The sequence below is a fragment of the Merops nubicus genome, unplaced genomic scaffold, assembly GCF_000691845.1.
Source record: "Merops nubicus isolate BGI_N331 unplaced genomic scaffold, ASM69184v1 scaffold25778, whole genome shotgun sequence".
In the NCBI taxonomy this organism is placed as follows: domain Eukaryota; kingdom Metazoa; phylum Chordata; class Aves; order Coraciiformes; family Meropidae; genus Merops; species Merops nubicus.
In genome coordinates, this window is record NW_008628082.1 from 4,000 (window position 1) to 16,755 (window position 12,756).

Here is a 12,756-nt window from a genome sequence, read left to right on the forward strand (position 1 = left end):
GTGATAGTTCCTTTAACTTGTATAGTCTACATAGAAAGTCTAATTTAAAAATCCTAAACCACTTGTCCAGTTTGCATTCAATCTACCTGTCTTTTAAAAATAGAATTTATGAACACTAGTGTGAGTGATTTCAGCTACCATTTCTCCATGGGCACAGCAAACCAAACAGTAGCTGGGGGATTATGCAAAAAAAAAGAGATGTTTGGTCAGGTCAAAAACTCACGGTTCAATAGTTTTATGGTAGGGCTGTGCTAGAAGGCTCTAGTGGAGGAAAATCTTTATTAAAGCATAATTTTAGGCTTCAGTGTCTTTTCATTTTGGATAAAGATACTGTGATAAAATTCCTGGCTTTGGTCATGCCTTGGATATTGGCTAAGGAGTGTTAAATGCAGCACAGGGGTGCAGCACCTACAGGCTTGGATGTATTACCTAACTTTTAAACAGTAACTCAGAAGTGCAAAGCTCTACAAGGATACTAGTGAATTATCTGTGATTTAAAAAATAAAAAGTGCATTTTCAAAGGCCACTCTGGTGTGGTCAAACAATATTATACATGGTGAAATGAGAATAAGTGTTAAAGTAACTTGCTAAGGTCACACAACAAGAGTGGACTCTCAGTGCCTGTGTGACTACAGTAAACTACTCTTCCTCTTTGTAAATAGAAACTCCTCTGCAATAAGCCTCACAAGTCTACGATATTCTTTTTATGAGAGGAGATATGATGCAGGAAAGTTGCCATATCTCTGTTTTTATCCTGAAGTTGTCACATAGCAAAAAATCAACAGAATGCATCTTTAGAATTAGAGCTAACAGGATAAAATTTATTTATATGACAGATATTTTGAGTGCAAAAGAACAAATAAGGTTTCTAGTTCCATGAAAGGATCTGTCAAATTTTATAGGATTTTTCTAAATCAAGATTTAACTTTAAATGAATGTGGGAAAAGCATTTTGTTAGTACATGTTCTTGCTGATGAAGTACGTGCATCTGTGCATACAACAAAACACTGAAAACACTGAGATAAAAAGTATGTTGGAATTTCATGAATTGTTTACACATCACTACATGGGCAAATCTTGCCTGATGAATTTGGTGGCCTTTTAAGATGGAGTTACAGTGTTGGTGGATAAGGGAAGAGAAACTGATGTCACATACCTGAATTTCTGCAAACCATTTGATAGTGTTCGGCATCATATCTTGGTCTCTAAACTGGAGACGTGGATTTGATGGAGAGACCACTCAATGCATATAGAATTCACTAGATGGTTGCACTGAAAGAGTTGTGGTCAATGACTTGATACCTAAGTGGAGACCAGTGACAAGTGGTGTTCCTCGGGGATTGGGACTGGGACCAGTGCTGTCCAGTATCTTTGTTGATGACATGGTGTTGTGGTTTGAGGCTTGGAATGGGGGCGTGACCTTCCAGCAACTGGGAGGACCCCAGGTGGGGGTGAAACCATTGTATTCCCTCCCCTTCCCACACACTCTCTGATAAGAGGCAGGGAATGGTTTCTAATTTCACTCCTGCCTTGGAGCTCGGAGAAGGAAGTTGTCCTTTCACTCTGTGGGACCCTGGAACCATTTCTGAGGGTTTTGTATATTTTATTTTTTGTATTTTTCCCCAAATCTTTGTATATATTATTTTCCTTACCTCTCTTTTTCGTTTTTCTGTTCCTTGTTAAAGAATATACTTCATTTTTTTTTCCAAAGTGTCTCTCTCTCTTTCTCAGGGAGGGAGAGGCGAGTACATAGTTCTGTTCCGTGTGGGTCCTGCCCTGAACCCGTTTTTACATGGAACCAGGACACATGGACAGTGGAATTTAGTGCACCTCAGCAATTCTGCTGATGATGCCAAGCTGTAGTGGTGCAGTTGACACAGTGGAGTGAAGAGATGTCATCCAGAAGGACCTTGACATGCTTCAGAAGTGGGCCCATGCCAACTTTATGGAGTTCTACAAGGCCAAGTGCAGGGTCCTGCACCTGGATTGGGGAAATCCCAATCACAAATACAGGCTAGGCTGAGTATGGATTGAGACTAGTCCTGAGAAGCAAGGCTTGGGAGTGCTGGTTGATGAAAAACTCAACATGAGTCAACAATGTGCGAGTACAGTCCAGAAGGCCAACCATATCCTGGGCTAAATCAAAAGAAATGTGGCCAGCAGGTCGAGGGAGGAGATTCTCCCTCTCTGCTCCACTCTTGTGAGACACCACCTGGAGTAATGTGTCCAGCTTTGGAGCACTCAGTACAAGAAAGACATGGACCTGTCGGAGCAGGTCCAGAGGAGGGCCACGAAGATCATCAGTAGGATGGAACAACCCTCCTGCAAGGACAGGCTGAGACGGTTGGGGTTAAGCCTGGAGGACAAAAGGCTCTGGGGAGACCTCACCAAGGCGTTCCAGCATCTTAAAGAGGCCTACAAGAAAGCTGGGGAGGAACTTTTTACAAGGGTTTGTTGTGATAGGATGAGGCATAATGGGTTCAAACCGCAAGAGGGTAGATTTAGATTAGATGTAAGGAAGAAGTTCTTCAGTATAAGGCTGGTGAGTCACTGGAAGAGGTTGCCAAGGGAAGCTGTGGATGCTCTAACACTAGAAGACCAGTATGATATGGGCTTGCACAACTTGGTATAGTGGGAGGTGCCCCTGCCCATGGCAGGTGGGTTGGAACTAGATCACCTTTAAGGTCTCTTCCAACTCAACCGTACCCAACCCAACCCAACCCATTCTATGATTTTATGAGCATCAGAATTCATTATAGGTTCTGAATGAATGTAGGTCAAGCCCAAAACCTCAGAACATATGCGACCTCTAGTAGGAATATGAATAACTGGAAGAGGAACAGTTGAAGTGAATAGTAACACTTCCTGTTCCCTCTTATTTTTACCTAGACAGAGATTGGGACAGCACTACCTTCTATAATCCAAGAGAGCTACTCTTCTGCACCATTGACAGAAGAACCTGAGGAGGAAGCATCAACACCAAAATTAGTTGATGGGTCTTCAGCACAGGGCTCTGGAGTTCTTGGACCCCAAACTCAAGATGGTGAGCAGAAAAAGAGCTTTGCATGTGTACCTTTGCTTTTGAGTGAGCCCACTTTGCTTGCATGTGAATGTCTACTTTTCTTACAGAAAAGGAAGTATATAATTTCTGTCTCTCTCTTACTGAAAAGAGATATAATATCTCTCAAATGCTCTGAAGTCAGATACGTGCCTACTCAAAATGTTTCCATACTATTTCACTATGAAAATAACTATGCACCAATGAAAATTTTTTTCAACTAAAGTTTTTAACTTAAATTTCAATATTATTACCAGCTATCTTTATTTTAATCTTATATTTAGGTATGTAAGTTTATGCTTCCAATATGGTGTGTTCAATGACCAGACATTAATCATTCCCAGTCTTGTATTTATATTTATTACTAGTGAACCTTTACCAGGTGAAAAAAAAAAAAAAAGTACACTAACATAAAAATGGAAATGAGAATTTCCCAGGAGAGTTCTGTAAAAAACCCCACACAATTTCCTTCAATTTTAAAAGCTGCAGAATGTTACAAAATATTTCACATACATCTTAAATATTACATATTAGAAATTTTGTATTTGTCAACGTATTTGAGCACTGAATGCAAAACAACTAATGTTTTGCATCAAGTAATGGTATACATGGGAGGCTCAAGGCTGTGACATATCAAATCAGGTATTTTTTTTGTCTTTTTTTTCAGCAACATATTTTCTTGTCAGATGTTGTTGCTGTTCTTGGCTTGGTACCAGATAGAGGACTACGAAGCTCAAGAACATGAAGCCAAGTTAATTTTTCTTGTTGACATCTTTTAGAATCCTCTTTTCCAGCCTACACCAGTCATAGCTGACAAATACTATTCCTCCAAGATTAAAAATAGGACAGAAGGGGAAACTCTCTTCCTATAGTATGTTGCAATACTCTACATTCATTAGGCCTAGATTTACTGGAATGGTTCAAGGTGTGACAATTTATTTTTCCCCTGTCAGGCTTACTTCCTGTAGCCAACTCAAACTGTCTTGTGGAGGAAGTTAGGGAAAATATAAAAATAGCCTTATCTCTACAGAAACATTTTTCCTGGATGCTCAAGTAGAGATTCTCAAATAGAAAAGTATTCTGGTCATTGATTTTTTAAAGTTGCCTGAAAAATCACCACATATTATAGACGGCCTTTCAGTTTGTTACTGCTGCCTGTTGGTAACTGACACAGATTAAGAAGTCAAATCTTTCATGTATCCAAAACTGATCTGGAGAAAAAACCCATCTGCAAGAAAAACATTTTCATATCCATTAATTATGCTGCTATTCTAGAAAATAACCAGAACAAAACACTAGTTATCTGCAACAAGAAGGAAAAAAAGAAACAGAAAAGCATTTCTGTGGGATAAAAAGCTGAGAAAGAGATATGCTGATTTATATCTATAATCAAAGAACAGATGTATCAAAAATTCAACACACATAACATCTAACAACTTTTCCTACTGAAAGTGACATACAGACAAGCCAGTCAGCATCACAATTCTCACCAAATTTGAATGGTGCCATCAAAAAAAAAAAAAAACTTCTGAATTCATGCTATTCATGTACTTTTATGTTTTATGACATGAAATGGTTTAACTCTTCACTGTCATGAACTTCTGGTAGTAACTAAATGTTTTGTTAACATGGTTTCCAAGTTACCTTAACTCAGAGTGATAAATTTTTCACTATGTTGAATTTCTGAATCAGAAAATGCAATGAAACAACATGCAAAGGAAATGGAGGTTCTCCTCCATAGCTCTGTAAGAAAGTACTGATTTCCTTACAATTTATTCAGGAGTACTATTTGCATAATGAAACTTCAGAAATCATAACAGGTTTCAGTCATCAGGTGTCATTCTCCATCTAGGTGAGGTGCACACTTGCCAATTTAGAGGAACTTTGGTTTGATCTTTGGTTGGCTGCTGTCACCTAATATTCTACTGCTATAGTCAGAAACACTGCATCAGAACAAGTTAAATGATATTCTAATAGGCATAGGAAGGAAAAAAAAAAAAGGAGAAGTAGTTCTAAGCAGAATTTAATCACTTTCATGTTGCAATTATATGATGATATTAAAACAGAATGGGAGTGAACTTCATTGTTGACAAAATCTTATCCTTATGTCCTTAAGTGAGCATTTCTTTGTAGTAAGTTGCATATCATTCTTGGTTTTGTTGTTTTGTTGGTTTTTTTTGTAACAGTTTTATTTTATCTTTGTTGACAGGTTTTCCCACTTGCCTTTTGTGTGCATGCCTAGGGACCACAGTCTACTGTGATGATCATGAGCTTGATGCTGTTCCACCATTGCCTAAGAAAACCACATATTTCTACTCACGCTACAACAGAATCAGGAAGATCAAAAGAAATGACTTTGCTAACTTAAGTATGGATAGTAGTATTGTAGCTTTAATTTCTGTTAATTTCTGGTTCATACTAATGTAAGACAGTGATTCATTTTATGTAGTGGTTGATGATGTACACACAAATGCACATATGGAAAAGTGGTTTGCTACTAATGATCATAAACAGAAATCCTTCAAATGCATATCTCTGTCAATTTTTTGAAATATTAGAAATAACAACTTCTATCTTTTTGCTGTTACTTGTACTCAGCTTTAGAAAGGTAGGAAGTATCCCAAACCTCATGGAATATATATAGTATATTAGAAAGTATTTTTTTCCTAAACAAGACAAGTTGGTAGGTAGATATACTTTGAAATATCTGTGAAATAAATGTGTGAAATGGATTTTACCTTTAAAGTATATGTTAATTGGTTTATTCCAGCATTATCTAAGAAAATCTTCAATAAATGAAAACTGCTAATCCAAAACCATCTGTGACCTAAAACTGGCCCAAACTGATGATTTAGGGAGCTTATATTTTCACATTTCCTACTTGAGATTCTTAAAGATACCTGATTTTTCTGGAACTATTAAGCCTACCCTGTTTAGGGTAGGGACTCTTACACACTCAACAGCTTGACTATCAAGCTACATTCTTTGGCGTTTTGTTTTAGATCTAACCTTGGGTAACTAATGTTTATTGATTTCATGATGAGAAGTGTGGAATCAGTGCCAGAAAAAAGCTACTACAACAATTCAGGGGAAAGCAAAGATCCTTTTATGAAAGAAAAGTATAAGGGTTTGGCTTGCTCCAACCAAGATGAAGGTTGGGAAGGAACACAATTGGCATATAAAAAAAAAACCAGGGGGAAAGAAGAACAAGAGCAAAAATTAATTTAGGCCAAATATACCACTAGCATAAAATAAAATAACCATGAAAAACACTGAGTAGAAAACAGAAATAAGCCACAGAATAATGCAATTAAAATGAATTAATATTAATGCACTGATATTTAGACATTGTTCTCTTTTGCCAGAAGTGTTTTGTTATCTTTTTTTGATTGGAAAAAGTGTTTTATTTTATTTTACAAAAAAGTCACTAGATCATAGGGAAATATTTAAAATAAAGAAATGTGGAACAAGGTGGTAAAGAACATTTATCTCCCTTTAAATGTTAGTTTTCTGAAAGATAACCATTTAAAAGATTCCCAGAACACCGACATTTTAAAGCTACTAATTTAAAAATCTTTCACTGAAAGATGTATGAAGAATTATAATAGCAGTTCTAAACCAGATGGAAAGGAGATATTGGTCCTCTTCCTTACAAAAACTCTTCAAGTTATATATATATAGAGAGAGAGAAAGCAGTCATGTAGTGGGTCAAGAATGGCTCTCATTCAAGACACTTGACCTGTAATTTAAATAACTCATTTGCCTTTTTCTTTTTTTAACACCTCCAGTAAATACATTTTTACATGCTTGTTGTATCTTATTTCTCTGCCAGACAATTTAAAGAGGATTGATTTGACTGCAAATTTGATATCAGAGATCCATGAAGATGCCTTCCGTAAACTGCCCCAACTTGAGGAGCTGGTGCTTCTCGACAACAGGATAAGTCAACTCCCTGAGTTACCATCCACTTTAACATTCGTCGATGTTAGTAAGAACAGGCTTGGTCACAAAGGAATACGTAGTGAGGCATTTAAAGTAAGTCTGGGTTTGGTGGGAAAATGTTTTCTTCCTCACTCCAAAGGATGCAGTGAGAAGAGCAGCCCAGGTGTCCTCCTACAGCAGTTAAAATTATAGTCACCATGACTGTGCTGGCTGCTGCATAAAGATATGAGCACCATCAGCTGGACACAAGAACCCCTTTTTATTCTTTACAAAGAGCTACACAAGATTGTGTGATCTATCATTGTATCTATGAACCAACTACTCACATGACTAAAAAGACTCTGGAAAGCTGCTTGATGTTCAGGTAGGCAAAATGGAAGGCCAAAACTATGAATGCTGCTGCTTCAAACTTACTCTGTCACATGGGTACATGGGAATGTGCTAGAATCTTCATTAAATGTATATGCCTTCTTTCCACGCTCAAAAGCAAGGAAATCAGAACTTCTGAATGATCATCCTTCCTTGAGAATTTTGGTGGGGGAAAGCAGCCATGTATGCTCCTAATTGCACGTGAAATCTGAAGTCATTATAGAATATAGGCTAGCTTTATATGTTAGACCTGGCTTATATGCCCTTCAATGTTCAACTACATCGAAGAAGGTAGCTGTAACCAGTCATCACTGAATTCCTCCTTTAGAAGACAGGTTCTTAATGAAGCAACCCACAGGAGGTACAGAATCAGGTATTTTCTCCTAGCCCAACATGAGTCAGGTGTTGGGAATAGGAATAATGGGCAAAAATCAGTCATCCAAACTGAGACTCTGACCTATCACTCTTTTCTTCTGAGGTCTCCTGATTTTAGTTATGAAGGAGTTTCAGACTTTATCTTCCATATGTGCCAGGAACCTTCTCCCTGATATCTTTGAGTTCTGTTAGTAAGAATTAAACTAGGACACTGCAAGCATAGTAGTATTTAGGTACCATCATAGCTTCTGTCTGTAAAAAGGGGGCAAAATGAGAGTATTCTGCTGAGCCTTATTGATCTAGCCCAGTTTATATCTTACTATTGTAATAACTACCATATGAAGCTCCTTCTTCCACTAAGTCAAGGGAGAAAATGAACTACGTTTCCAAACAGGATGAGAAATTTATTTTTAGCTTAGACATTTCTTATGTAGTTATAATTTGCTTCAATGCCAAGACAATTCTGTTAAATTGAGTAAGCTTGTCACAAATGCAAGAAAACAGAATAGGGAGCTTTCTGCATAATGGAGAGGCACTTTTGAACAACAGCATTGAAATTACATTTCCAATTGGTATGTCTCTAGACAATTCAAATAACTTTTTTTATTCCTTCATTTTAATACAGACACCAATCTTTAACAGCAACACCTCTCAGCTTGTGCAAATGAAAGCTCATCACTATCTTTCAGTTTTGGTCTTTTCAACCATATCATGCTGAAACAAAATGTATTAGTATCCAGTAGTGCTCACTGAAGGTATAGATTTAAAATTTACTTGCTACAGTTTTTAAAAAATTGCTATTATTTTTCCCCTACCTCTTTCCTTCATCCTCTAGGATCTGCATGAACTGCAGCATCTCTACATTACTGACAATAACTTGGATCACATTCCATTGCCACTCCCTGAAAGCCTCCAAGCTCTTCATCTTCAGGTAGGCTACAAAAGTAATGCCTGTATATGTCATGTTCAAACAGTAAGTAAAAAAGGAAAAGGCTAACTATGCTCTTGTTTGTTTGTTTGTTTCTTCTGTTTATCCAAAAGTGTACTTACCTGACTAAATAAACTATTGGAAACACACAATTAACTAGCAAATGCAGCATTTGAAATTCAGAAGTAAAATTTAGCTCAGCTAAGCACTGATTGTTAGAGTTTATAATACAATATTTTTCAAACATAAAGCTCTACATTTATTGTTAGCACTGATTAAAGTCGGGTTCACAGCTCTCAAGACCAAAATTAGCCAAGAGATTCAAAAAACAGAAATCCCTCATACTGCTTATACAGGTCTTCCAACAGGAATACTTTTAGATACCCAAGGAAAGTTTCTTTACATATTCATTGTATCAATACCCACTGCATTTCATTCTTTTAATAAAGGTCATTCCAAGTTGATAAAAATTTTTCAGCCAAACTTTTCCTTTTGACTATGTTGGAACATTCCATCCACCATTTTTCTGTAACCCTTTCTTTTAATTATATATTAATTTTTACCTAAACCTTTTTTTTTCTTCCTCTGAATTCTTACTTTTCATATTTTTCATCTCTGCTTCTGTCCCTTCATCTCCTCTTTTTGCTGACTGCACATCCCAATAGGAAGGATATTATCATTGACAGACAGCACATAAGCCAGATCAGTCCATACAGTTTTAAACCATATATGAGGGATCTGAGATAGCCAACAACTGGAGGAATGAAAAGATTTATACACTCTCTCACAGTGCAAGAAACAGTGGAGACAGGAGCAAATCAGTGAAGGACCTAGGGGACCAGACTTATTCCAATTGTGTGGCTATGACCATAGAATGATGCCATTATTATAGATATATTCCTTCCTCTGCTCCCAGCCACCACTGGGGCCTCTGCCTACAGGAGGCAGCTGGGAAACCCTTCCAGCAACTGGAAATCATACACTCACTACAGACAGAGCCAGCCTTTATGCTGTTAACCTAGAGGAGGGACACCTGATGTTAATGCTGAAGGCAGGGGGCACCTGGTGGTGATCTCCTAACTGGTTCACACCCAAGGTTGTCCAGACTCTGGGTGAAAACCAATCAGGAAGGTCTTTCCTTTCTGGTTGTGAACCCCATCCATATTCAGGGCTGGGGATTTAAACCCCAGCACTTCACTCCTCTTCTACCAATGCCCAGTTATGATTATCAGAAGATGGTTTTATTTATTATACAGTATAGAAAAAAAAATCTTTGAATAAATAACCTGGCATACCATGTACAATTTGACATCTATCTTTCAATAAGTAAATCTATATAAATACTCTGCCTGCTACCTGGCTATTTTTCTCACCTGCCCATGCCTGTAAATTCTGTGCTAAATGCTCCAGACCAAAACTAATGAGCTGGGCTTTTTCCACACCAATTTCTGACTAGCAAATGAATGGAGAAGGAAAGAATTTTCAGACAGTCCTCATTTTCGAATATGACCTTTTTAGTCTCAATTTCCAGACAATGTTGTACACTAGCAATTCATTGTTGAAAATAGTTTACTTCAAGAAAAAAAACTCAGTGAAGATAATGTCTATAGGATGAATTTAAATCAAATTAATAAATCCTAAAACATTCCATTTTCCCTGTACATATAAGATGTCGGTTAAGCTAGGGTGAGAGGGCCTGGGGGAAAGAAAATTGTCTCATATGAAGTTGTAGAATTGTGTCTTTGCAGGCCGAGGTGTATCAAGCTGAAATTGTTCTTCAAAGTAAAAAATGACTTTCAGATAATTATTCTGATAGATTTTTTGGCTTTTTTTTTAGAACAACAACATTCAAGAGATGCATGAAGACACCTTCTGCAAAATGAATGATTTTACTTATGTACGTAGAGCTCTTGAAGACATCAGACTGGATGGTAATCCCATCAATCTGAGTAAAACACCATATGCATACATGTGTCTACCCCGTTTGCCAGTTGGTAACCTCATCTAAGCTTTCACAGAAGCCAAAAATGTCATATGCTGTAAGAATCTTTAAAGAGAAATTATTAAATCATTGCTACACTGAGCAAGATGCATTTTATTACAATCTCATTAATTTGGGAAATGTTTCTATTAATAATGAAATTGATTACTGAGATAGAAAGAATAATACGATATGATAAAAACACCATTATCTACTGAACTGTAACTTGTATAGCAATATTAAAAATATTTTACTACAAAAACCATACTGAACGCAATAAAAGATCAATGTAAATGCAAGATTTTATCCTGAATTATTCAGATCTAATGTATGAATTCAAAAGTTGAATAATTTTATGTTAAAATCTAATTATAACTTCGTAAATAAAAATAAAATGTGTACACAATTGAGTATTTATCCCCTTTTATTTAATTAATTATTTTTCTCTCAAACACACAACTATTTTCTGAGTTCTTTCCTTAAAAGTCCCTTCATTCTGGAAAAGTAATAGTGATTTCAAAAAAACCCATGTTTTCTTTAGCAAGCAGAAACTTTCCTTGCATCAATAATAAAATACAGAGCTCAAACTCGTACCAGATTACCCAAAAAAGTACATGAAATATCTATTTATACCTTTGCAGTAATAACTGGTCTTTGCAAAGCTAATGAAGCCCATAGCTGTCTTTTGTATCTTTGATAAACTTGTCTGTCAGATTATCTGGCTAATAAAAATCTCATGTAAAATAAAGTCTCTGAGAAATACTGAACATTATTCTGCACAAGAAATGAAAAAAAAAAACAACCAACCAAACCAAAAAAACAAAACCAAAACCAAAAACAAAACAAAACGAAACAAAACAAAAAAACAAAACAAAACATCCCCTTGACATATTTACAGTCATACAAAGTATTGCAGTTCTATATACTAAAGACCGGAATTCAGAGACCCACATCACAAATACATTTGTGGAGCCATGAATCAGTTTCCAATTATTTGAAATTATTTCACACAGCTTTTCTTCTTTATTGTTTAAGAATATTACCAGATATAGATTAGGAAATTCCCTCCTTTTGCGTAGTTTAAACAACTCTCCTCCTTTCATGGGGAAGCTTTAATACATTTTTCTAGGGAGAAAGCCCCCAGGAAAGATCCACTAAATACAACAGAGGTACCTGCTCATTCTGTTTTACAGTGACAGGCAGCAAATAACACCTACAGATCTTCAGTGATAAAGGCTTCATGTAAGACTTAAGCCAAAAAAAAACCTTTCATAAAATACAACAAATCCTACCACTTACAAAAGCTGATATTTGTTTAATATCAAAGTTCCCTTTCATCTTACTGAACATACACACTCATTTAAATTGCAAGTGCAGCTCACTTGCTAGATTTCTGCCAGGCCAGGCAACGGAAACTATTCACAGAGATCACATTCTGCACCCTCACCACCACTTTCTAGAAGAGAACACGTGAGAAATGTGAACAGCAGGTTTGTACACAACAAACCTCAGACATTTTAAAATCAGAGTTGCAGAAATACATCAGGCTACACTGTGCCTTTATGACTCTACCTTTACTAATTTGGAAGTCTTACTTGAAGTCTAGAAAAACCCCAAACCAAACATAACAGCTGGATTTTTCACTTCCGTTTAAAATAAATATTCTTTGTTTTAAGACACTTATACAGACAAACTGTAGAACAACCATTTGCATTTTAGCATTTCCTTCCAAAGCTGTGCTTAGAGCTGAGACACTATTTTTCTCCCACTATCCAGTTCTTTTCTCTCTAATAGCAACTGCAAGGTCAATAATTTAAAAACAAAACAAACCCACAAACAAAAACACACACACACACACAAAAAAAAAACCACCACCACCACAAACCAGCAAAACAAAACAATCAAACAAACAAACAAAAACACTACACAAAAAAAACAACACCCACAACCCTTCAAGATACCAGACTGTTTCTCAGGTCTAAAATATGAACCTATGGGACTGTGTTTAGTGGTCAAACACTTAAACACTCCTTGAACTCAGAGAATCTACAGTGCTTTATTCTGTAGACATTTTTATGCTACCTTTAGGACTCAATTTTCCAT

General features: G+C 36.5%; 1 protein-coding gene across 1 annotated transcript; it reads left to right on the top strand.

Moving 5' to 3' along the window:
- Window positions 1-2,308: 2,308 nt before the first annotated feature.
- Window positions 2,309-10,689, top strand: EPYC (epiphycan). Its single transcript, XM_008946572.1, has 6 exons — window positions 2,309-2,449; window positions 2,890-3,043; window positions 5,268-5,426; window positions 6,891-7,093; window positions 8,580-8,675; window positions 10,510-10,689. Exons 1-6 carry the CDS (start codon window positions 2,309-2,311, stop codon window positions 10,678-10,680), a joined length of 924 nt encoding a protein of 307 aa, XP_008944820.1. The 3' UTR covers window positions 10,681-10,689.
- Window positions 10,690-12,756: the final 2,067 nt, after the last annotated feature.